Raw genomic sequence first — 27685 nt, 5'->3', positions numbered from 1 at the left:
ACCTCGGATAAATCCTTCCACCTCACTGGGCTTCCATGTTCTCATCTGCAGAAAGTCTATAAATTTCCCTTTCAAATCTAAATTTTTTGGCAATTAGGAAGGAAATTAAGGTGATTTCATGAGCACAAAGACAGTTATGAGTATTTGAGATAAACTCTAGATTGGGACTGACGGTCACAGTGATTGATACCAAAGGTCAATGGAAATAAAAAGCACATGGAAAGTGTGGGATTGCCATCAGAATTTATTTTAGATATGCCCATTCTGAGATGTTAGGAGACAGACTGGAGATGTTCACGAGGCCAGCTGAAAAAGAAGCCCTCGAATCCAACGATGGGGTCTTGAGTGGGATTCAAATTTGGAAGCTATTGACATGGACAGGAAAATAGATGGAATTGCTTAGGGACAGACTGTGGAAATGAGGGCAGTGAATCAATCAGAACTGGCTCTAGTGACACTTGAAGGAGAAACAGAGAACTAGGCTCCAGGCAAGGAGTGGCCAGAGAGGTAGAAATTCATAGGAGGCTAGGGAAGGGACACTTCAAGGACAAAGGACTGAGCAATCAAGACTGAATGCTTTGGAGAGTTTCTTGGTCTAAAACTGCAATGATTCCAAGAGGTGATGCTGATGTAAGCCAGGTATCAGAGGGAGGGGACCGCGTAAAATGTGGCTTCGAGTACAAAATAGATTCAGAGGCATTTGCAGGAAAAATGACTTGAGAAACTCCAGAACAGGGTTGGGTTTTTTTCTGCTAGCATGGTCCATAGACCCACTTGCATTAGAATTACTGGGTGCTTGGTGAAAATTCAGATTCCTGGGCCTCCCTCCAGAACCACTGGATCATAATCACTGGGGAGAATGCTTTGTGTATCTTCAGTTTAAATACCTCTGTCCCTCAATAAATCTGATCTGTGCGGGGCAGGGTGATTCCAACCTGTTTTTCTAGTGAGCAGAGAGAGTCATCAGAAAGAGATCAACTAAAGAGATAGCAAGGCCAATGGAGAATCCTGAAAAGGCAAAATGGGATCTAGGGCTCCAAAGGAAGGAACGGCTAAAGAAAGTCTCCACCTGTGGCCAGTGACATCCTGTTCACTATGTGGAGATCCAGGCTCAACAGTGTCCAGCATGACTCCCTGAAAAGACCTTGCTGTACCTCCCCTCCTGTTAATAATGTCCTCCATCTACAGTGACAGTCTTGATGCCAGAGATGTACCAGGGGCTGAAGTCTCGGCAGAAGCCAGAGCCCCCGATGAGTTCCACAACCCTCCCAGCAGCAGCGAGGAGAGTACAGGCAGCTGGTCCCAGCTGGCCAACGAGGAGGACAACCCAGATGACACAAGTAGCTTCCTGCAGCTCAGTGAGCGATCCATGAGGTACCTGTCTTTCACTTGACTCCCAGGGAAGCTGCTCTCAACACATTACAGAAATGCATTTTAGGGTTCTCTGCAAAGTGTCCCTAATACAGAAAAGTCAAAAAAGAAAGCCTTGAAAGGGGTCAAGGTTCCTGCCTGTCATGATTTGTGCTGAAAGGCATCTTAATATCCAGTTATGCCTTAAATTACCTCTGCCAAAGTGAAGAGTTTGTTCCCTTCCCTCAAAGCCCAGATAATGCATTCTGTGATAACAAACTTCTGGGATTTGGGGGGGGGGGGGTGGGGGGGGGGGTTGTTTGTTTGTTTGTTTATTTGTTTTGTTTTGTTTTTTAATGGAGGACTTCTATTACACTGGTGTGTTTGAACTTTGTTTCTGGTTCATTTGTATTTCAGATGCAACACAGGCTGGGTCTACATGACAGAAGCTGTGTTGTGTGTCTTGATCTGACTTTCCTCCCCTTGACCTCCGCGGTCCTCTGTATTGCTCCTTCAGAAAAGGCAGAGAGGAGTTTAGGAGAGATAAGTTTTGGAAGGATTTGAGACAGTCAGGAGATATGTACTAAAAGCTATTCCTCTGTGAAGTGGAACCTCCAAAAGAATCTCTGTGTTTCTGTTCCAAGTCTTGTTTGACATTGAACCAACAAACCCACAGATATTCCAGAGAGGGCAATTGGAAAATGAGATTCCAAAGCATCTGGATATATGTAGAGCTCTCTGGAAATTCTATTACTGACAGTTGAGTCTGTTTAGACTTAGGGATATTTCATAGTGTTAAATAATTTGTCTAAAATTTTTAAGAAATGTGGAAAATGCCACAAAATAGAGACAAAAAAAAAAACAGAAAGAACTTGAGACTTTTCACTCAACATCAGAAGTGTATAGATTATTCACCTCCAGTATAATTTTGAGTCATCAGGTTTTAGTCTGTGAACATATTGAATGTCTCACCTGAAATTTCAGACAAGAATTTAAAATTGAGGGAGTTGGGTTGGTGACTCATGGTATTCCTGAAGAAAGCCGAGTCAGTCCCATTACATGACACACCCTTTAAAAACCTTGCTTAGAAGAGACATCACTGGGCAGTAGAGAAGGTGTGGGGAAACTCATGAGTTGCTAACAGCAGGCACGTTCCACTTCACAAGGGGAGACCGAGCCTTCAATGTGGCTCTACTCTGCTGTGTCTCAGTGAGCAAGGCTGGCAACTAGACCATGTGTTAATTGTGCAGCCTGTGAAAGTGACACACTATACAATATGTGATCCTCCTCCTTCTCTATGATGTGTCATCCTTTCTGGAAGACTATAAGATGGAAGAGTGATAAAATCTGACATTGCCGAACTTGGTACTTATAGGAAACTCAAGCCAGGTGCACATCCTATGAAATCCTATGGAACGTCCCTGAGAAAAATCTGTGAATGGCAAAGGGACCACATGTATGAGTCCACAGGTTTCTATCAAAATCCAAGAAGCAAACAGATAAGCATTCTGGTATCTCTCCCAGACAGTATTTTCAGGAACATCTTCATCCTGCAGACAAACCCAGAAGCAGGAAGTTTTTTGCTGGTAGATAAAATCTTTCCCTCTAACCAGAATGAAGAAAGAAATAGCAATTCTGATTATTACCCACTAGGTAGGATCTGCCAGGTGTGACTATAAATTATCATAATAATGATAAAAATAGTTGTTGTTATTATTATCAGCTTGAGCCTGTTAAACAGCTTCTGTCTTGTGTTTTCTCCTAATGTGGTTAGAAACCAGTATCAATGAAGGACTCCCAGACACACTGCAATGTTTTTCCAGGGACCTAGGGAAGGACCTCTTACAACAATGGAGCATCAGTGTCAATAGCATGGTCAGGGGGTGGAGATGGGCATTAATATGTAAACTTTTGCTTTGTCAGCAATGGCAACAGTAGTGCCACTAGCAGTCTTGGCATTATGGAGCTGGACATTTATCAGGAAAGCATACCATCTTCTCCCATGATTAAGTAAGTAGCCACTGAGATGCAGTGATTGTGAGACCACTACTCCAATTCCATCTGGCAATCCATTTCGATCATTCAGGTCGTGCCCAACCACTGATTCCATTGTGTCTGTGCTGCTGTGGTTTCATGTCACTAGAGCAAGGACTCAGGACCTAAAACAGGCCTTTGCCCTATCACTACTTGCTTTCTTGGTTTCCAATCTGACCCCTGTGGAATTTTATTTCAGATAAAGTTTACCATTATAATCAGAACTGTATGTAATTTTATTTACTTGGATATATAGAAACCAATATTCCATTTAAATTGTACTATTTACTGTTCTTCACTATAGAATATACTCACTTCAATTGAGTCAAAGTGAATGATTTTTCCTATGCTTGTGGACACACCTGAGCTCACTACTAAATGTGTCTAGTGCCAAATGGTTGCCATAATGGAGATGTGTGACTACCACATGGGAACTTCTAAAGAATAAAGGAAAAAAACTTAAGATAAATGTAATATGTACTACATAACTATAGCACAGAAAGGCAGGACATCACAAAAATCAAGACTACTTACAGAATTTGTGATTACTCTGGAAAATTAAAACCAAAATCTTAAAATCCAAATTAGAACCAAAATCTTTGTTTCATATTATGGCTTAGCTTATTATTTGTAGATTTCTGAAATTTTATAAAAATAAAAAAAAAGTTGAGGACTAAAGTTGCTCACTAACCTATTTCCTCAGTCACTTTCTACGTCTAAAGAGCTTTATTTCACCATTTCATCAGGGAATTTCCTCAGCAACTGAAGGTCACAGTGAATCCTATGTGGTTCCATGGGGCCATTATTCAACACATTATTCTTTATTCTTTAAGGAGAAACCCCAAATAAAACAAAACAAAGCTAATTTGGGGTAGCATTTGTTTAGGGACTTTTTCCATCATTCTCTGTAGTATGAGCCTAGACTCAGGGAATGTCTGTCTTCAGGGAAAGTCAAGACCACAATCTCCATTCACAGCCTCCTGCAGCTCCACAGACATCACTCACATACAGACCAAGTAAAAAATCTAGACCCTTAGGAAACTGGCATTTCTACAAATAGTTAGGTGTGGATGAAAAGAATAGCTACACTCTTTCTCTCAACATCAGTGGAATTTATCATTACAATGGAATTCATCAATATAATCAAGCATATGAGCCAGATCTTAATAGCAACAGAGAACATGAAAGAGTTCTCTATTATCAATAGGTACATTTTTACGAGCCTGAATCCAACTTTCTAGACAGTATTAAAATATAAGACATTCACAGGCTTCCCAAGATGGCCACTTCCATTTATCTGTGAGCCATATGATCACGTTTTGGAAACCCTACTGAGGCTTCCCACTACCCAGAAGGCTCTGTAATAAGCACACACCAGGGGAAGACACCTCCAATATTCAACATCACCATAGCTAATGAAATACCTTCAGTTAGGAGGCCCTTGTTTTAAGATAACTTCCAACCTACTAAATTCCTCCACAATAAAAAAGAAAAACTTCCATCCAGAGAGATATTTTGCTGTAAAATTTAAGTTCTGCAGTTTATCCATTGTCTTTTGCCTTATTCCAGAATGAAAAATGATGTACAAGTAAAATACTAATTTTCTATATTAAAATGCAAATATATATTCCTAGCATAGTACAGAGGGGAAAAAGCATTTGACAAGATGGAAACATATGATCCATTGAATGACAAGTAAAATATATGATAAAGATAAGTCCCCAAATCAGAACTCATTACCCAAAAATCTCTCCTTAACTGTTCAGCCCTGTGAAGTTTTATAGAAAGGAGGCTGAGGAGAAGGAGGCTGGGGTCTCCCACACCCATTCTCCTAACTAGAGCCATTCAGGTTGAACAGGTGAAGGAGGCTATTTGCTGCAGACAGCACCCTATGTCATACTACATGGGCTTCTCCCAGCACTAGGTTGCTCTATGAGAACGATAAATCTAGAATGAATGTCAGGAACTTTCAGTTCAGTAAGACCCATCACCTCATCTTCCATTTAGAGTCTGTTCTTCCTAAACATTACCAACCATATTCTATTGTTTTCTCCCAAAGTGAATTAGTAGAAGAAAAGGAGAGTCTTAAAGAACAGTCTGAGAGCACAAAGGGTAAGCCCCGTTCCATAAGTTTGACACACAATTGCCTGATTCTCCCTTTGGGAAGTGGAGTAAAACTGCGGTCGTGTCCATTCAGAACAGGCACCTGGAATGGCAGTGAGAGCCACCAGTCGCCAGAGGAGCCTGCTGGTGATCAACTTCGACCTGGAGCCAGGGTGTCCTGATGCTGAGCTTAGAGCCACTCTGCAATGGATAGCTGCCTCGGAATTGGGAATTCCCACAATCTACTTTAAGAAATCTCAGGAAACCCAGATTGAAAAGGTACCATGTTCCATGTTTGGGGAGGGTATCAATAATGCTGTGTGTTTAATCACTCCTGGAAACTCAGTAAATGCCCATGGAACTATTATGAATTTGAAGTATTTCATCTTGACCTTTCTGGGCCTCAAAATTGTGGCAAGAACTTTGAAACTCTCCACCTATACAGGTACAGTCATGATTGCTGTTCTTTTGACACTCCACTGGTCCCAACTGGTTGGTGGCAATGAGAAAAGTAAATAGAAAAAAATATATATTTTCTGTCATTTTTTTTTAGTGCTACCTTGCTCTGGAGACCAGCCTCTTTGTAACAATGAATTAAATCAAATATAGGAAGAAATGACCCAATATGTATTAAAAACTAAAGTGAGGCCACACTGATATTCAAAATGAGCCTTGATGTGGTGTAAAAGAGGAGACATGTTTTAATTCTCCACTAAGCAATTTCACATTAGGGGAAACTTCCCATTATCATTTTTCATCTTCCAGAAATACAAAGCTGAGCAGCAGATCCTAAGCCAACTTCACAATGAATAGCAACTGTCGCTGTGATTCCATGTCTCCAAAATCTTTTTTTTTTAATCTGTAATAGAATTCAACCACGTGAATCCATTGGCCATGTCTTCAAACTACAGCTCCCATAATTTAAAAGATATCAGATTGATGGCAACACCATATTAGTTTTCCATTGCTGCTTAACAAATCCCCTAAAATTTACCAGCTGAAACAACGCTCAGCTCTGCAGACCAAAAGTTCAGATGAGTTTGACAGTGATTTTCACTCAGATCTTACAAGGTTGAAATCATAGACAGCCTGGTTGAGCTCTTCTATGGAAAGTTCCAGGGAAGAATCCATGTCCAGCTCATTTGGGCTGCTGTCTTCATTCAGTTCTTTGCAGTTGTAGGACTGGAACTCCCATTTCTTTGCTGGGTTTTCCCATCAGGCAGGAGCCCCTCTCCACTTCTAGAAGCCACCCAGCTCCTCACTGCATACCCACTTTGTGTTTCCACACTGTCAGTCTGGTGTCTTTTGCCAGTAAGCAGAGAAAATTCTCTGCTTTCAAAGGATTAGATTAGGTTTCCCTGATAGTCTCCCTCTCCATCAAGTCAAAATTAACAGGAATCCCTGCGACCATGTAAGGTGGCAGAGTGAGGACTTGCTCTCTCCTGCCATTCATGGCCCCAGGGATTAGGGCAGAAATTGGGGAGCTGTTTTAGGACCCTGCCTGTCACAGCCACCATGTGTCTTTTTCATGTCATATTGTCACAAGGAGCCTCTATGTACCTTAAAATGCATTTCTTAATAGCCATGTGAGAATTGCAGAATACATATATATACACATTTTTATTTGGGGGGTAATCGGGGATTGAACTCAGGGGCACTCAACCACTGAACCACATGCCCAGCCCTATGTTTCATTTTATTTAGAGACAGGGTCTCTCTGAGTTGCTTAGTCCCTCACTTTTGCTGAGGCTGACCTTGAACTCATGATCCTAGTGCTTCAGCCTCTCAAGCCGCTGGGATTACAGATGTGCACCACTGAGCCCAGCTGCAGCATAGATATCATTGCCCCTTTTTTACTAATGAGCAAAGCGGGGGTCAGAGAGGCATTGGTCTGATAGTAACAGTTGAGCCAAGTCCCCAAGCTCTGATTTCTCTATAAGACACTTCTCAGCCATTCTTTACTAAAAAGTACTTCCATCAAATTAAATGAATTTAAGATTACAATCTGGAATTTATTTATTTATTTTTGTTGCTAGGAATTGAACTAGGTGAAATTTATCACTGAGCTACACACCAGTCCTTTTTTGTTTTTTTAGGCAGGGTCTCACTAAATTTCTTAGGGCCTGGCTCAGTTGCTGAGGCTGGTCTTGAACTTACAATCCTCCTGTCTCAGCCTTCTGAGTCACTGGGATTACAAGTGTGCACCACCAAGCCGGCTACTCTACATATTTTTAATGTGTAATTTCATTTTAATTTTCAGTACCAAAACCTATCAGCCTAAAATAAAATGTTCTTTACCCTCTTGCCCATTTCCCTGCTAGTTAGAATTGGTTTCTTGCCTCTGTTAAACCAGCCAATGGGATTAGCTACTGGAAAAATCAAGGAGTTCTAATCCCTTTCCCATGCCCTCTCCCACCTCAGCCTCTGCCTCCAACCAGTAGTGCATACCTCTTTGCATGCTTAGGTCTGCCTACCAGTCCAGAGTTAAGTCTAGGCATCCTCCTACACTGAGCATGCTTTCTTTCTGCAAAGTGGTGAGTAGGTCACTGTTTAATAAACTCTTCTTCCATCTTACCACTCAGCCTTCTCAGGGCAAAGGATGGAGTGATAGAGCATAAGTCCGTCTCACTCTCACACATATCATACAACAGGGAGGGCAACTGTGAACAACCTCAGGTTCATAGACAGGTTGGTTTCCAACCTTACCTCTAGCTACTCCCCAGATAGAAGCATTTGGGTGGTGTCTTGATGGAACAGATTACTAATGTCTTGATTATGGAAATCATATGAGATTATCTCCATCTGATTTTCTATTCTAAAACAGAATGCCTGTCCTCATTCATAACTATTTTTTTCTGAAAATAAATCTTCCACTAGTGTTATTAAGAAAAACATTAAATGACATTTTACTCATTCAGTTAGCAGTAAGTTAAGGAATTTAATTCTAAATAATGTGGTTTTAGGGGATAATTCTTCTAATATTTTTTATCCATCAGTTAAGGCTATCTATATTTAGTGGCTTTACCACAAATGGGAACCACTTTTGGTTGTCTAGGACTGAACTGGTAAATAAATGAAACGTTTAAATAACATTTAGACATATCTGCTTTCATCAAAGGTGATCTTTGAGACCTCATTCTGTTTTGTAACTGGTCAAGTGGTTACATAGTTATTGTCAGGAGGGGCATCTAGATTTCATTTTCTTTTTTTTTTTTTTTGGATAAATTAAATCAGTCATCATGTTTCTCTTTACGATATTCTCAACTTAGTAACCTGTGCTAAAGAGGAGGAGGATCTCATGAGTGTCTACTAGAGTAGCTCATCTTTCCCATCATTGCTAGTGAACTTGGCCCTGAGCTGGAGGGCGCTTAAAGACAGCTTGGAACTGATTCCAGCTTTAGTTCAAATCCACAGGCAACTTTCAAGTATCCTGGGAGCCCAGTGTTCTGTCACTCTTCTAGTGACACACAGCAGCTTCATTTTCCAAACTTTTCCTTTCTTTGGTATTTTGTCTCATCGTTAAAAGACTATCTGCCCTTGAAAGTCACATTCAGAACATTCATCAAATGTTTACGGAGTATCTTCAGCATGTCAGGCCCTGCTCTAAGCTCTAGGAATCCAGGGAACAAAAGAAACAAATTCCTAGTCTCTCAAAGTTTACATTCTGGTTCAGGAGGAACCCAAAGTAGGGAGACCATAAATCAAAAGAGGCTCAGATTGTAACCTTGAGATGTGATGGCAGCTCATTCTGAACAAGGAAAATGAGCAACACACATGTTTTCAAAGCATACCCATGAGCCAGTTGAGTACAACACAAGATCACATGGGGCATTTACTCAGAGTTCAGATTCCTAGGCTCCTTCTGGTCTCATTCTGATGATCTCTAAAGTCTGAGATCCCCTCCCATAATAGATATCCTGAAGGAGTGGCAGAATTCACAGTGGTCTTAAAATATGCTAAATTCCATGGGAAAGACTGCTGAGAATCCCAACACCTGATACCGGAAAATGTTTACAAATTTAATTTATAACATCCTTGACATCGTTTAAATTTAACCCCATTAATTCAAGGCAAAAAAAAAAAAAACAGAGAGAGAATCATGCACAAATCTGGCTAATAAAAGAAAAAGACATTCCAGTGTTTAATAGTCATTATTTGGGGATCCAAAGGTCTTGGCTTTGCAGATCTGTTTAAGGTCGCTGAGCTTCCATGAGCTGGGGTAGGCTGATGACTGTCCTCACAGCAAATCTGGTGCCTTTTTTACCTTTAAACCTGCATTGAAAATTACTTTCTTTTCTTCAAAGAACAGAAAGGAATGCGCAGAGAAGTGACAGATACATGCTTACCTTCCTAAGAAAGTGGGGGCAGGAAAAGAAGTGGCCTTGCCTCTTATTTCTTATTCCACATGAAAAGTGATAGAAAGAGAATGAGAGAAAAAATGCTGATGGTATTGATATAACTTTTCCCAAAATAACTCCAATTAAAATATCAGTTCTAAATAAACATGTCACATAGAAAGGAAAATAAGGAAGCATTCGAGGTACTAAGGTTTGTCATTTGTAAACCCAAGAATTGTCAGGGAACAGAATCCATTAGTCGGGATTCTCATATTTAGTGAGGGTTAAAATCACCTGGGAAGGTTTTACAAACCTACTGTTCTGACCAGTTAGTTCAGAAGCTCCTCTTTGACGACACCCAAGCATCAGAGTTTGTGAAGGGATTCCAAGACACAGCCAAGCCAAGAATCATGTCTCTATAGGCCATGAGTTTAGGAGCAATCTAAGCACCAACCAACTCACTTGTGCTTAATGAAATCTAATTCTGCCTTGGAGTAAAACATAGCTGCTATTTTCAGAAGTGTAAGCTGAATGTTTCCAAAAAAGTGAACAATCCTGTAACGGCTCCCATTGATCCTACCATATAATTTTATCAGAACACAAAAGTCATCTACTATTTCATGCTTTTCCTTCAAATGAATCTGCTAATGATAAACTCTCACAGAACATGGATTATTTTAGTTTCCTAAGACAAATGCTCAAGAAATGCCCATTGTGATCTATATTAAAGGAATCTAATTAGTATTGATAGTGGAATGGCAAAAAATAATTTTCTTGTTTTTATTTTTTTAAATCAGTTAGGGTTAGGGTTAGGGTTACCCAGATCTTTGACATACTAAAGCTGATGAGGAAAATACAGAGGCGACAGCCTGACAGGCACCATCGAGGCTCTAGGGCCTGCTGCTAAATAAATGTGGGTTTAAAGGCCATAATAATGAAGTGGAAATACCTTCCTCTCGCTTCTTCACAATCTTATTTCGTTTTTATATGAACTTTTTAATAAAGAAAGCATGAGACCTTCTTGCTCCTCAACTCCACAAATGTTTCAAGGTCTCAATGTCCAAGTCATCAGAGTCTTGGAACATGCTATGTTTGGTGGGGCCAGATCATTTTTAAAACCTACTCTATTGAAACATCAACCTATTGAAACTTAGCAAGTGTGAGACAGATTCTAGCTCCTGGCCATCGCACAAACTCCTGGCCTAGTGATCTACCTGCTGGGATATTTCTGCCCCTTTGGGTCAGCCATCAGCATCCTGTGGTCATCCTGTGGTCACACAGCAGTGAGATGCTCTCCTTCACAGGCCCCAAAGAGATGGAAAGAAGCTATAGTCTGGCTTCCAGAAAAATCTGAAGCAGCAAGCCTGGAAGGGTCTAGCAAATATTGGCATCTGCCCCTGATCTTTGATTCTTCCTCCACCCCTGGGGAATGAATGTGAGATCAAAGCTGATCAGGTGGTAGCCCAGAAAGTCAAGGTTTACAGAGAGAAGGCAGAAAGGAGCTAAGGCTGGCTTTATATTTCTATGTATTTTGCTTTGGATGCGTCTTTATAAAACTTGCTAAGGAAGAGAATGAACCTTCAAGAAAAGACTTTGGCCAAAGGCCACTGATGAGCTTTCAGGGAAACCATGAGAAAGAAGTCAGTGAGCCATGAGCCTCTCTCAGTGGGTCCCCAGGACCCTGATGTGCAGGCCTTCTCCACCAGGAGCATCTACTTCCCAGATTTCTAGCAAGTGCTGGGAAAGGCTGATTCCACATGCAAAGTCCCACCCTTTCCTTCTTTTCCTCCTCTTCAATCAAAGAATGACTGGAAGCTTTTTTGCACAGAGGTATAAACAGTGGTTCACAAAACTCTTTCTAGGTAAACCACTAGTAGCCACCTGGAATGTTCCCCTTCCTAAGGGTATTTGCACGACAAGCAAAGCCTTCACCTAAGGGTTTGTATCTCTTCCTAAAATGTTAGGGATCAGACAAGCAAGAAAATGTCAGGATGGTGAAGGGTTCCAGGCAACTGTGTTCTCTGTAACTCTAACATAGACTGATGGACCTGAATGAGCTGACTATCCACTGCTGTTGTAGTGAGCAGTAAAAAGAGGGGGCTGCATCTTTCTTCCACTCTAGGGCCTTAATGACCTACTTGGAGGCAGGCTCTACTGACAAGCTTCTATTGAGCTCCATGCCCACTACCATCATCCCCCTCCAGGTTTTCTTCAGACTTTCCCTAGATTCATGACCTCTGAACATTTTCATGGATCACCCTAGTAGGAAATTATTGAGCAAACCCCTCCTCCCATATGCATGTTTATTTTTTTAATTATATGCACGACATTCAAATACATTACCTAAAATTAAAGAATGAATACTTGGTAAAAGTTTAGCCTCAGTGATGCTAGATGTCCATCCCTATTTCCAGTAGTTTTCTTGAGAACTTTGAATGTACTTGGTTTGCATTTGGTCATCCCTCCCTTCAGCAAATATTCACTGCGCACTCGTAGGTGCAGGCACGAGATATGAAAGCTAAGATATTATCCTTCCTGGGAGATTATTATCTATAACATGGTGGCCATCTGTCTCCCATCTGTGTCCCCTTTTACATCATCCTAAAACTCTTTAAAGACAACATTTATATTTCCAGGTATTAAAAGTTAAGTCTTTCATTTTTTCAGCCTCGAAAATTGCTTTATTTTGATTATGCAAAATACAAAGCAAGCAAGTACAATAAAGTGCTGATTTTTGTAACTGTGCATATAGTTGGGTGCCACCACAGCTGGCAGAAAGAACATAATTTAACAGCGGTTCTCCTTGAGACAACTTCTCAGTAATTAAAATGAATTAACAAATCCAAACTGGAAAGAAACTAACACTCCAGTTTCTTGCTGATCTCTGAAGTCTGAGAAAATGCAAGAAAAAAACAACAACAACAACAAAAAAAAAACAGGCAGAGTTTTAAAAAATGTCCAAAAAAGAAACATTAAAGAAATATAATTGAATGCCAATTTTAATCTCTTTAACAAACAGGGCTTTCTTCCTCAGAATGAGGGCTTTCTTCCTCAGAATGATACCAGGATTCTCAGCCTATCCTTTCTCTTCATGTGAATGTTAATATACTGTCCTGGTACCAAAGTAGAGAAGGATGCCATCATCCAAAGAGCTCCGGACCACAGTGTTAGAGGCCCACGACCCTGCTGCCAACTTCTCATTTCTGAAGCCTGAGGTCTTTCATTGTGAATGGCTGCTTCCCAGGCGTTCAAAAGGAATGAAGCTAAACATGATTAAGTGCTTCCTGCAGCTTCAAGCTCTTATTAATTGTTACTTTTCTTTGAACATATCCGTCTAAGGAGTTTCACGCTGGACTTTATCCTGTAGTTTCATGAAGATAATGACTGACAGTGATTTTCCTGTCTTCCATCCCTCCAGGCCCACAATTTACTTGCAGTCTAGAATTCTGTTTCTAGCTGTGATCAATTGAAGCTCACACAAATGCCCAGGTGACAGATCTAGGGTGTTTCCTGAATCTTTCCTTTCCTGTTACTATTGGAAACTCTCTTGATGCTTGATCTTAGCACGTGAGGAGGAGAGATGCTTCTCAAGGTGGGTGAGGAACCAATACGTGGACCTGCCTGAGAGCTGGCACTGAATCTGTTTGACCTAAATAAGCACATCCAATGATAAATTCTTTGTGACAGTGACAGAAGTGAAGAGAGCCATGTTATAGAGCCTTGTTACAGGGGGTCTGTCTCAGAGAAAAGCAGACTTCGGGAAACACTAAGCATCCAAAAATCTGACACTGAAAAGAAGAATCAACATAAGCCTACTGTCCAGGTCCATGCAGGGCAGCAGCTATGTAGAAAATTCCAGTTCAGTTGAAGGGACCCTCCAATAATCTGAAATCCCTCAAGGAAATATACCGTCCTAGAGAACAGTCCTCTGAGACTAGAGAGACTCACACACAGACTGGACAGCCACTGGTCTTGAAAGGGTGGTTCAGTAAGATGCCTTTGAGGATGTTGTATTCTGACTCTGTTTTGCTTTAGTTTCTAGATGTCGTGCGGCTGGTCCATCAGAAGTCCTGGAAGGTGGGAGATATCTTTCACGCAGTTGTCCAGTACTGCAAAATGCATGAGGAGCAAAAAGAAGGGACCCCAAGTCTCTTTGACTGGCTCCTGGAACTAGGATAAGACAGCTTTGCCCTGGAGAATGTCCTTCCTTTATCCTGGCATAGATCACAGTGCTTTGCTCTAAACACTCTGAACTTTCTTAAAACATCACATCTCATTAGCAGAACTATAAGGCATGTACGGCTCAAGTCCACTGGACATGGAATAAATTTGAAGGAAAGCAAAATAAAAGTCTACAAATCAATACAACCTGTTTGGATTATCAAAAGAGCTTGTGTTGGAAGAGCCGGAAGAGACATTCCAGTGGGGCCCAAGTTAGAAAACTCATGATCAGGCCCAAGATATGGCTGGACTCACATAGGTTTAATAATGTAAAATGAGATGTCATGTCTCCAATTATATGAATCAACAGGAAACAAACTCACTGGTTAAAATAATTTTATAAACTATGCTATAAAGTTCATTTTACTTTTCAGAACAGACTGAGGGGTTGATAGCCCAGAGAGACACTTAGAATATGCAGGAGAAATGCCCAGACTTTGTATAAATAATTTCCACTTTCAGAACATTATCAGTGGATAATAACAGGAATGAAACAGTGTCCTCCACTGAGGTAATTTCATGTATTCACTGCAATCCACTAATAAACTTCCCACTTTTTGCCAACAATCTCTGGGTTCCTAGCTAACCAGAAAACTGGTGGCATTCAACTAGACAGAGGAAGACTGAATACTGCCTTGGTCCCATTACTGCTTAACTTGGGTAAAAATTATTGTAGAATTCTTCATCTAAGGGAAAGCTTTCTTACTTAAAAGAAAAGGAAATAGTTCTTTGAGATAAAATCTGCTTATGCTTTGGATTATATGAAATATAAACTTTTGATTTATTTTTATTGTAAATTATGGAGAGATTATTATCTTAAATAATATATTGAGTAGTTAAGAGGTTTGGAAACCATGAAGAGATTGTCTGAAATCATATATTGGCATTGAGCTCAGGGTTTGTGTTCTGAACGTGGAGGGACGTGTGTGGCTGCCTGTTCTTCCAAGGACTTTATAGGGTTGGAGTCAGGGTAACAACCTTGTGTTGACCTGACCTTGTAGGTGGGATTTCAGACTTCTGACTCAGTGATAATGGCACTCAGTTTGAGAAAAAAAGGATTTGTCACATTTTAAATATTTTAATAACAGAGATTTACTCTTGTGAAAACTAAAGTTATCTAACATCTTGCTACATCTTTTCTCCCAACTAAATAAGCTACCTTTTACTTTCTTGATCAAAGAGTTGTTTAATAAGAATCTTCTGAAATACTCTGCTTTTACTGTGTTTTTAGACTGAGAAGTCATTTTGAATCTGAACAAGGCCATATGCCATCATGCTGGCCTTACCATATCTAGAGCTCCCATCTTGAAATGCCAGGAAGGCTTCCTGTAAGCCATACTCCCCACCCCACCACCACCGTCGATGCCAGGAGTCTTTCTGAGGGCTCACTGGGCATTTATTACACAAATGGTCCAAATTTAGGTTGTATGTTTAGTTTGATACATTAACCAAATTTTAAAATCCATCCATTATCTCAAACTGAAATGTGCTTCTTTGTGCTACTAAATGGAAACTGATAGATTTATTTTTTAAACAATCCCAGAATATTGTATGTAGATGTTTGTTGTGCTTGAATAAATGTTTACTTATCCTACAAAGCACAAATACTGGATTGTAACCATGTGATGAAGTTATATATGTTGTACTAATGTTGCAAACTAATCAATAAATTTCTGTTGCCAAACTTTCAATCATTTTTTTTTCTCCCAGAACTTTAAGCATCTCTTAGAAAACCTCATGATGTGATTAGATAAAATGAGTTGTACCCCTTAGATAAGTTTGGCTGTCCTGCTTTCAATTTTTGAATTAGTAAATGCTCTTTGATGAAATATGATAGAATCAGTAAAATTCGTATTAATCTGTTTCTCATCCTTGGTACTATTTACATGTGGAGTCAGATAATTCTCTGTTCCAGGGGTTGTCTTGTTTAGTAGTCTCCCTGATGTTTACTTATTAGATGCCAATAACTGCCTCCCTCCAGGTGCAACAACCAAAAAGTGTGTCTGGACATTACCAAATGTCTCCTGGGGGATAAAGTCAAGACTGGGTTTGGACCACTGGTGTATGAATGCACTGAAGGCACGGGCCCTGAGGCTTCAGGAGGTGTTACAGTGAAGGAGGAGAGCCTGGAGCCCCTAGTCCAGGGAGTCCCAACAGAGGCCTGAAAACCAGCATCCCCTACCCAAGGCCCACGTGATATAGCCTTTACATTAAGTCTGGAGGACAGGAGAAAGAGACACAAGACCAACAAGGAGTCTACAGGCCTAGGGTTAACCAACCGAAACCCAAGTAAACCAGAGATTAATTCACCAGGTAAAGGCTCGGGAAATAAACCAGAATGTTTGCAAATAAAGCTTTGGAAATCATGGGTATGCTATTCATTAATAAGAAGGCACGAGTGTGCTCCTGTGAAGAAGAATTCTCAGTTGGCCAGGGGTATCTTCAACTCTGGACATTGGCAAGGAGAGACTATTTGAAAGGATTATTACAAGGGGGAAGGAGGACATTTCAGAGGTGATGGGGACTGTTGATAACACTCCAACATGAGATCAGCAAGGGTCTCAATGACTAGGCTTAAAATGAACAGGTGTGAGGACATGGGATGGATAGGTACAACCAAGCAGGGGGCATCATCAGGGAATATTTTATCCTGAGGTCAGCCAACACTCAGGAGGGGATTTGGGGGGAGGGGCTGTATGCTGTATCAGGTCAGGATGAGTCAAAGTCTAGGGGCCCAAGCTAAAAAAAAAAAAAAGAAGCTTAGCTTAAGCTTACCAACAAGTACTGTATTCCAATAGACCAGTGGATACGGTTTAGCTAACCCCAAGGTGGAAATTTAGAGGGTCTGTGCCTAACCTTGTCATCAGTGGGTATTATCTAAGTTATATGGGGAAGAATGACTTCTTGCAATAAGCTATATTCCAGAACACAAAATTAGGGGAGAATTGTCTGACGATGGCTGTTCAGGAGCATCACAAGTCTCAGGTAAAGTTCATAGTGTAGCAAGACTCAAAGAATAATCTTAATGGAAGCATTATCCCTGACTCTTGCTGGAGCCCACTGGTCTTTCTTCCACAGAACAAGTGCATGTCCTCCCACTTAGCAAACACCCTTTGAGTGACTACAGGGTGTCCACACCATGCTGGACAGCTAGAATGAAGATCTTCAATCTGGCACCACAGCACTCATAGGCTACAGGGGAAGCAGACACTTCAAAACCTAGTAACACAGCATAATAATTGCTAAAAAGGAACTCTCCTCAGACTGGCAAAGGAGAGAACACTGGGAAGGGAGTATTTATTGCTGCCTGGTGGCATGTGGAGCCACTTTCAAGGAGAAAATATTCAAGTTTAGTTTTTTTATTATGAGGGAATCATTTAAACAAGTGGGGATTAGGAATGCTGAAGGCCTAAAGAAAGGACATTTAGAGCAAAAATAAGGTCATGAGCCATGATCTGAACATGCAACCTGAGATATGGACGGGAGATTGATGCAATTATAACATAGGTGTGAGCTGAAGAAGACACCAGATTTGAGGCTGGGGATTGAAATCAAAGTCACATTTTAATAATCTTTCTATTTATACCACAGATTCCCAAATGTATTTTGAAGCATGTTAATCAAAGGAGATACAAAACCAAATGTACATGTAAAAGAAATAACGTGAATGTATGTGTGACTCACTAAGCCATAGCTTACACCTGGGATAATGCCATGTAAGATTACTTAGTTCCTGGATAAAGGAATTCCCCCCATCTCTATGGCTTGTTTTCCTCACATAGCACAGAGCAATGGGGGTTCCCAATACCAACTTCATTGTCAATGATATACTGGAAGGACTGATGGAACTCAGAAACCAGGTGTTGACTGCTATGATTTATTGCAACAAAGGGGTGGAATCAGATAAGCAAAGAAAAAAGGCACACAGGCTAATGTCCATAAGAAATTAATGCAAGTTTCCAGGTGCTTCCTCCAATGGAGTTGCACCCGACCCACTTAATTCTCCAGCAAAGATATGTGAGAGCACAGGCAAAGTGTCACCAATCAGGACAGCTCCATCAAACTGTGGTGTCCAGGTATTTTATTGGGTGTCAGTCCCATCACATGCACCCATGTGACTAATCTCAGCTGCTCATATCTCAGCACATCCCACGACCAAAACCAGGGGTTTACAATAAATCACATTAGTCATATAAATTATCTGGTCATACTGACATCACATGACCCAAGACATCAGGCATCCAAAACACTCTCATACTCTCAATCAGGCAGAACATTCCAAAGACTCAGCTCTTAGAGGCCAACCAAGAACCAGTTCTGAAAGTAGACTCAAGATTCCACTCTGATACTCTGGGCACACTCAACCCAGGCACAAAGATTATTTTATGGCAAATTGTATTGTCCTTGGTATGAACACCTGGCCTAAATCTTTATACATACACATCTGTCTCTTTTATCACATCATGAAGAGCAGCACACAGCACTGATCGAGTAGGACTATGAGCGATTCTTCTCACAGAGGAAAGCAGAAGGAACCACCATTTGTTGAGATAGAATGAAGGTGGATGAAACCAGGAAGGGCCTTTTAAATGCTCTGAATTTTGCACTCCCTGGTGTGGCATTTGTGAAGTGCTCTTCTATTTTCATGTAGCAAGACAATTCTTTTCAACCTAGCATATTTTCAATAATAAGGGCCGTAGACCACATGTTGACCTTTCATAACCACAGAAGTGTTAGAGAAAAGCCTCACTAAATTAAATCAGTTATTTCCTCATTCATTTTTTTTTGTTTGTTTTGGTACCAGAGATTGAATACAGGGGGGCTTAAACACCAAACCACATCCCCAGCCCTTTTTTATATTTTTATTAGAGACAGGGTCTCACTGAGTTGCTTAGGGCTTCACTAAATTTCTGAGGGTGGTTTTGAACTCATGATCCTCCTGCCTGAGTTTCCTGAGCCTCTGGAATTACAGGCGTTCACCACCGCACCTGGCTCCTTATTCACTTTGACAGAATCTCATTTTCAAATACAGGTACAGGGATAAGTCGTAAAACCAGTAACTTGTAGTCTCATCTATGTGGACCCTCCAGCATATTACTAAATGTTTCTGAAATTTAGTAATTTTTCTACTATAACCAATAAATTGCCTGGATAAAGTGATATATAAAACCTCTTCAGACTGATCATTTTAAAAATTGCTGACTGGCAAAGAGGAGAGTTAAAGATGAATCCACCATGGGGAGCCCAGAATTGTGCAGGGTCTCGTGTCTCCGGGAGGTAAAGCTCAGAGGAGGCTTTCTTTGAAATATGGAGCCACACAGAATGGTCTAAATTTGAGCCATTCTGGCCAAAGAAAAATTTGAGAGTGTCCAATGAGACAAAAAAAAAAAAAAAAGATGTAACTATAATTCTCAACATTTTTGTGTTAAATCTCTTTTGAACACATGAGGAAAGCTGCAAACACAGAGTTTGGAGATTTTCTGCACAGCCGTGGGGGTTATTCAGGCCTTTTCTGTAGCCCAGGTCTAGGTTCTAGATAGTAGAGTCTCTTACCTTCTAGAACCCCCTCCAGTATCTACCTATCTTGGCCCACAGGGGGTCTTCCACACCTTTGTTCAAGGAAACCAGAACTCAAGTATTTATAAGGAAAACATCTCAAAAAAGAGTCAGATTCCAACCAAAAGAAATGTTATTTTTCAAGATTTATTTATTTTTAAATAGAAAATGTCAAAGAAGGAAAGACAAACAGGAAGAAAGGAAGAAAGGAAGGAAAGAAGGGGAAAGAAAAGGGTAACTCTCCAAGAAATACTCTGTGATTTTTTTTTTCCATTACTGGGATTGAACCCAGGAATGCTCTGTCATTGAGCTATATACCAACCCCCATCCCCCCCACCTTTTTTTTTTTTTGGTACCAGGAATTGAACCAGAGTGCTAAACCACTGAGCTACATCTCCAGCCCATTTATTTATTTATTTTAATTTTGAGGCAGGGTCTGGCTAAGTTGCTGAGGCTGGTTTCCAACTTGGGATCCTCCTGCCTCAGCCAACTGGGTACTGAGATTCCAGATGCGTGCAACACTGTGCCACAGAAAGAAACACATTACTTTTAAAGTAAGAAAAATCTACATCCAGAAGTAGAGAATCTAGTTTCTGTAGCATGCCATGGCTAAAACATGACAAGATGAGTTGTCTACATTGCTTAGGTTTTTCATGCATCAGTAAAAGCCCTGGGCCTCACTCATGGTTCCTAAAGAGCTTTCCATTCAACATCAGCAACTTCAAGTTCTCCTCAGCTGCTGGGGGAGGAGGCGCTGATGTCAATCCTCCAATCTCACCGTGTGCCTTTGCTCTTCTTTCATCTAGATTTGCTGAAATCAGAGGCAACAGTTCTAACCACTCAAAGCAGATGAAATGTATTACTTTAAAAATCACACCAATTAAAACAGAATCTCTTTTGAAGAACTTCTTTCTTCCTGAAGAAATAAGGAGATATAACATATGTCCTAAGCAGCCTGTTAATGTCTAACTAAGCATTTCTTGATATTTCAGCAGGATGCCTGGCATTCCCATAGGCGTTGGTATCTAGCCATTCACTCCATAAATATTTACCCAACACCAAGCACTGCTCCAGACTGCACGAGAAAATCCAGTCCAGTGAGGGATAGAGAGGATGGTCCACAGCCAAAATATAGCACGGAAATAAACAGGTGAGCCTATAGCACTGGCAGAAAATGCTGGGGGGAAAAAACATAATGTAAAAGCAGGGTAGAGGCTAAAAAGTAACAGCAAATGTTTACTTCAATCATTCCTAACCTTCTGGTTCCAAATGCATCATTAGATGAATCTCAGAGTTTTTAAACAAGGTAAAAAGGCATCACTAAAAATGGACCCGACCAGTTATTCCTTAATCTAAATGTGACTTAGGGTAAGGAGGCTAAGGAGCAAGGCAGCTTCTGCCTGCACTACAGCACTGGGAGACGCCTCAGCAGGCCTGGTGAAAATAGGGCAGGTGGAGAGAGAGAGATCTATATCCATATAAATTCTTTCCAGCCTCACTAACACCCCAGTCCATTCCCTGCAGATGTTTTCCAGACTGTCTCTGGCTCTTTCTGCATGGCTTGCTGAGGCCACTTGCCCTGCATGAGTACAGGCAGGTGGCAGGAGCACACTGTTGCCTGAGTCATGGAATCTCATCTTTCAGAATGTCAAGGGCAAGGCCATTGTCTTTGGACTCCCCTGACTGATGAGCAAATAACATTTAAACATTGATGAATTTATTCCTGGAAGAAAAGGCAGTTTCCTGGCTCAGCAGGTGGTTCTGGCCAGCCCTTTAGTTGGAAGACGGGGGCATCTGCTAATGAGCATCTGTCAGAAGTCCGAGTACAGTCAGCTTCTAAAGATTCTGGAAATGCAGGGCAGCCTTGGCAAGAAGCTCCCAAGGCTAATTAGCCAGCATTTTATTAGTGATTTCTTCCTTTACTCCCTGTTCAGGTCCATGTATTTCATGTGAGTTTGAGGAGAAGTTATGAACCTAGTTTTGCAGGTAAACAAACAGATTCAGATGTATAAGGGGAATCCAGTAAGACAGCAAAGAAAAAGTAATAATAAGAAGAACTCACATTTATTTGAGCACATACTCTAAGTGCCAGACATCAGTTTAAGGGTTTTGCATATACTGATTTATTTCATATTCACAGTAGCCATCCAAAGTGTTGTTATTATTATTATCACTTTGTTATGGGAAAACTTGGAGCTCAAAGACAATAAGCTTGTTTTAAAGATTTTTTTCCAATCTTCCAATCCTCCAATTATTGTTTCTTTGCTGAGAAGAAGCTTTTTGGCTTGAATCCACCCCATTGCTTGATTCCTGATTTTACTTCTTGCACTTTAGGAGTCTTTTTAAGGAAGTCACATGCACCTCAGATAGAGCACTAATCCTCAGGATATATAAAGAACTCAAAAAACTTAACACCAAGAAAACAAATAACCTAATTAATAAATAGGCAAAGGAACTGAACAGACACTTCACAGAAAAAGAAATGTAATCTATCAACAAATATGTGAAAAAATATTCCACATCTCTAGCAACTAGAGAAATGCAAATCAAAACTACTCTAAAATTTCACCTCACCTATCCCTCTCCTTGGTTTATACTCAAAGGACTTAAAATCAGCATATTACAGTGAGGCAACCACATCAATGTTATAGCAGCTCAATTCACAATAGCTAAATTATGGAAACAAACTAGGTGTCCTTCAACAGATGAAAGGATAAAGAAAATGTGGTATATATACACAACGGAATATGAATCATCCATAAAGAAGAAAGAAATGATGGCATTTGCCAATAAGTGGATAGAGCTGGAGATTATCATGCTAAGCAAAATATGCCAATCCCAAAAAACACAAGGCCAAATGTTTTCTCTGATATGTGGATGCTAACTCACAATAAGGGGGTGGAACTAGAGAAGAATAGAGGTACTTTGGATTACATACAAGGGAGTGAAGGGGAGAGAAGGGAGGGGGTAGGAAGGATAGTAGAATGAATCAGACATTATTACCCTATGTATATATATATGGCTGCACAGCAGATATGATTTTTCATGTACAATCAGAAAAATGAGAAGTATACTCCATTTGTGTATAGTGTATCAAAGCGCATAAGTACATCCTACCATTATGTATAACTAGTTAGAACAAATTTTAAAAGACAATAAGTAGTTGGTTTATGGTTCTAGAGCCAGGACAGGTAGAGCAGGATGTATTGCAGACAAATGAACTCTGGATCCCATACGCTTAAGTCTTAATGCAGGTTTTAACTCACATGAACTAGAGACATGAGAAGCAAGGAGGTCAAAGAATGGATAACGAAGGGAAAGAGAAATGTAGGCTCAGGCCACCATCATCCTTTATCAGTTTAGTCATGTACTATCTCAGCCACCATGTTTCTCCCAAAGTAAGGAGAGAAAATAATGAACAAACCTCTGTTACTTACTCAAGAGCAGTTAAGGCTGGGAAAGTAGAGTCTGTGTCTATTTATAAGGTTGGGTGAACTAGTTGAAAGCACCCCAGGGGAAGGAGAGTATACTTCTAGATTATTTGCATAAGCAACCTGCAGAGAAATATCGCATTTAATTGCAACATGCAAAGATGCCCTCAATCTGGGAGGGAAAAAAATGGTTATAAAATATTTTACACAACATGCACACACACCCAAAAAATGTATTTGGCTTGTCTGATAATGTTTTTAGAAATATTTTTAAATGTTATATGATATTTAAGCTTTTAAAATGTTATGTTAAACATTCTTGACTGATCATGCTGTGCCATTCATCTATTCAAAATGAAAAATTAAGCAGCAGCCTCAAGAGCAGCATTGTTCAATGGATTGCAGAGGAAGTATGTACCAGCCAAATTTTCAGCATGTGAATAACGAACAAATCATAAACACACTGGGAGATGAATTTTAAATTCTGTTTTTAGATCTCAAGTCCAAGAAGCAGAAAGAAAAGAGGAAAAACTCAGCAGGAGGTTATTTTCAAGGTAGCAGATGCCAAGGTTGACTCACCAGGAGGCTGGGGGTGAGAGGAATCTTCCCTTATGGCTGCCAAAGAGCAGGGGGGAGGGAGGAGGAAGTGACCACAGCACCCGATCTGCTGGTCACTGGGTACATGCTGGAAATGACAACTGCCCCATCCCCAAATGGGCAAGGTCAGTAATGGATGACAAATAGGAAAATATTTGGCACAAAGCAGCCCAAAGGAAATTGGTCGACACTGCCCAGGACTACATGGGTCACTGCCAAGACAAAAGCAGATGACTGTCACATATGGTGGCCCCCATGCCATGGAGAGTTTGGGTGGCCTAGTCAATAGCATCCCTTCTCCCTCTCTTCCTTACCTAATTTATTTTTATGGAAATTCACTTCATAGAACCCATGTGATTCAAGAGAAACTGACTCCATCCCAGCTCCCGGGTGGATGAAGGCTGGACTAAGCCCAACAGAGTTCGGTCTTCCTTTATCTGAATACTTCACGTGATCGCTCACCTACCTTGGCCCAATTTGAACAGAATGCGTCTACAGCAGACTCTATTGTGCATGCGCTCTCTCTATCTCTCTCTCCGTCTCTCTTTCTCTCTCTCTCTCTTCCTCGCCCATTATGAGATGGAACAAGGAAGTATTTTGGTAGCCAAACAGGACCACACTTTCTAATGTAAATGGTTTATTAAATAATTCATATTACAATCAAACCATGATGTTTTTTTTATTGTTGTTGTTGTTGTTTATTCTTCAACTACTGGATCAACTGTGCTCTGTTAAGTCTCTACCATTCTATTATGAATCTAGGGAAGTTCCTTGAGTTTCTGGTCACTTTCATTACTATCATTTCCAGCCATTCTAATTCAATGTATAGGTTTGACTTTAGCATTCAACAAAAGCCCCTCTCCCACGCCCTTCTAAACACCTCCAGGCCTGAGGAGCTCGCAGTTGGAAGAGGGTCAGTGTCTGCTTTTTCCTTGTATCCTGCCTTTTTGGGTCCTGTCTCCATCAATGTTGGGCACCGAAGGGATGGATGGGAAACAGAGCAAATGTTTACTTCTTTATCTGGAAGTGAAATTATGATTCTCTATTAGACACTCAATTGTTTCTATAGTTAATATAACCCTGTGAATTTCTCCACAGAAATAGGAAAAACAATCCTAAAGTTCATAAGGAATCACAAAAGACCCAGAATAACCAAAATTAAAAAAAAAAAAAACAATAAAAGCTGAGGCATAACAATGCCTAATTTAAAATATACTACAAAGTACAGATCCAGAGTTATTACAATCACATGGTACTGGTATAAAAATAGACACATAAACTGATGGAATAGAATAGAGAACCCAGAAATCAATCCATCAATCTGTGCTCTTAGAGCCAACTTATTTTTTTTAATTTGTTTGAATTAAAAAAATTATACATGACCATAGAATGCATTTTGACACATCATACATAAATGGAGTATAACATCTCATTCCTCTGGTTGTACATGGTATAGAATCACACCAGTCATGTAATCATATATGTATATAGGGTAATTCGCATCTCATTCTTTCTACTATCCTTCCTACCCCCATGCCCCCTCCCCTCCCTTCACTCCTGTCAACCTAATCCAAAGTATCTCTATTCTTCCCTAGCCCCCAATCACTTATTATAAATTAGCACTTACATATCAAAAAAAACATTTGGCCTTTTGTTTTGGGGGATTGGCTTATTTCATTTAGCATGATAATCTCAAGCAAATATCATCATTTTGTTGTTCTTTATGATTGAGTAATATTCCATTGTGTTTATATACCACATTTTCTATATTCGTTCATCTATTGAAGGGCACCTAGTTTGGTTCCATAGTTTGAGCTGCTTTAAACACTGATGTGGCTGCATCACTGTAGTATGCTGTTTTTAAGTCCTTTGGGTATAAAGGAGTGGAATAGCTGGGTCAATAATGATTCTATTCCAAGTTTTCTGAGGAATCACCATATCACTTTCCATAGTCATTGTACCAATCTGCAGTTCCCCCAGCAATGTATGTACCTTTTCCCCCATATCCTTGCCAATATTTATTGTTGCTTGAATTCTTGATAACTGCCATTCTGACTGGAGGGAGATGAAAACTTAAGAGTAGTTTTGACAAATGCCAAATGTCTTCTTTGATATAAGGAGAGTAACTAAGAACAGAGTAGGGACGAAGAGCAGGAGAAGAAGATTAACATTAAATAGGGATGAGAGGTGGGAGGGAAAGGGAGAGAGAAGGGAAATTGCATGGAAATGGAAGGAGACCCTCAGGGTTATACAAAAGTACATACAAGAGGAAGTGAGGGGAAAGGGAAAAATAATACAAGGGGGAGAAATGAATGACAGTAGAGGGAGTAGAGAGAGAAGAGGGGAGGGGAGGGGAGGGGAGGGGGGATAGTAGAGGATAGGAAAGGCAGCAGAACACAACAGACACTAGTATGGCAATATGTAAATCAATGGATGTGTAACTGATGTGATTCTGCAATCTGTATATGGGGTAAAAATGGGAGTTCACAACCCACTTGAATCAAAGTGTGAAATATGATATATCAAGAAATTTGTAATGTTTTGAACAACCAACAATAAAAAAATTTAAAAAAGAGTAGTTTTGATTTGCATTTCTCTAATTGCTAGAGATGTTGAACATTTTTTCATGTATTTGTTGATGGATTATGTTTCTTCTGTGAAGTGTCTGTTCAGCTCCATTGCTCATTTATTAATTGGGTTATTGTTTTTTTTGGTGTTAAGTTTTTGAGCCAAATGATTTTTGACAAAGATATGAAGAACAAACAGTGAAGAAAAATCAGGATTTTTGTTAAATTCTGCAGGCAAAATTGCAAATGCAAATAACAAAGAATACAGCTGGATCCCTTTCTCTTGCTTACATAAAAATCAACTCCAAATGGATCAAAGAAATAAATCTTTTTTTTTTTTTTTGGTATAAGGGATTGAATCCAGGGGGACTTAATCACTGAGCCACATCTGTAGCCCTTTTTTATTCTTTATTTTGAGACAGGATCTCATTTAGTTGCTTAGGTCCTTGCTAAATTGCCAAGCCTGGCTTTGAACTTCCATCCTCCTGCCTCAGTATCCCAAGCTGCTGGTATTACAGGCCCGCCCCACCACTCCCAGCAAGACCTAAATCTTAAATGTGAAACTCTGAAATTACTTCAAGAAAGCATAGGGGAAACACTTCAAGACATTAGTATAGGCAACAACTTTTTAGATAGGACCCTAAAATCACAGACAACAGAAGTTAGAATAGAAAGTGGGATTATAAATCTAAGAGGTTTCTGCACAGCAAAGGAAATACTCAATGGGATTCAAAGACAACCTACAGATGGGAGAAGGTATTTGCAAATAGTACAAATGACAAGGATTTGACGTCCAGAATATATAAGAAATTCAAAAAGATGAACACCATGGAAACAACCCAAATAAAAGTGGGCCAGAGAAAGAAACAGATACTTTTGAAAAGAAAATGGCCAAAACATACACACAAAAAAGCTCAATTTTGCTGAACATCAGAGAAATGCAAATCAAAACCACAGTGAGGAGTAGTCTCACCCAGTCAGAGTGGCCAAGATCAAAAAACAAGAAGAACAAGTGCAAGTGAAGATGTTTGGAAAGGGAACAAACCCGTGGCTGGTGGGAATGTGAAGTAGGACCCATTATGTAGAACAGTACAGAGGTTCCTCAAAACACTCAAAATGGTACAATACAGCACCCAGCAATTCCACTCCTAGGCATGTACCCAAGGGGGTTGAAATCTTCATACCAAAGAGACAGTTGAACCTCCATGGTTATTGCAGCACTAGTCACAATATCCAAAATCTGGGATCAACCCAGATGCCTTTTGGCAGGTTAATGGACAAAGAAAAGGTGGTATTTTTATAAAATGAAATAATACTCAGCCATGAAGAGAATGAAATTCTGTCATTGGCAGCAACATGAATGCAACTGGAGAACATGAGGTGGAGTGAAACCGGCCAGACACTTCAAGACCAATACCACACGTTCTCACTCATTTATGGAAACCAATACATCAGCCTCTTAGAAGTACTGAATGGGTCAGTGGTCATA

The 27685-nt window shown here is 40.2% G+C and overlaps 1 protein-coding gene across 10 annotated transcripts in view; it reads left to right on the top strand.

Moving 5' to 3' along the window:
• LOC107138415 (SPHK1 interactor, AKAP domain containing) overlaps positions 1-15736 on the top strand; it is a 164740-nt gene extending 149004 nt beyond the window's left edge. For 7 of the 10 annotated variants that reach the window (XM_048808668.1, XM_048808671.1, XM_048808664.1 and 4 more), the window contains 5 exons: positions 1189-1374; positions 3274-3360; positions 5444-5496; positions 5582-5766; positions 13860-15736. In XM_048808668.1, the coding sequence (XP_048664625.1) occupies positions 1189-1374; positions 3274-3360; positions 5444-5496; positions 5582-5766; positions 13860-14003 (655 nt within the window). In that variant the 3' untranslated portion in view covers positions 14004-15736. The remainder of the gene's footprint in view (positions 1-1188; positions 1375-3273; positions 3361-5443; positions 5497-5581; positions 5767-13859) is intronic. The other 3 variants (XM_048808669.1, XM_048808666.1, XM_048808672.1) reach the window with 2 other exon arrangements.
• Positions 15737-27685: the final 11949 nt, after the last annotated feature.

The sequence above is a fragment of the Marmota marmota genome, unplaced genomic scaffold (assembly GCF_001458135.2).
Source record: "Marmota marmota marmota unplaced genomic scaffold, marMar, whole genome shotgun sequence".
In the NCBI taxonomy this organism is placed as follows: Eukaryota; Metazoa; Chordata; class Mammalia; order Rodentia; family Sciuridae; genus Marmota; species Marmota marmota.
Note: the sequence above shows the minus strand (reverse complement) of the source record. Positions and strands in the feature narration are given on the sequence as shown.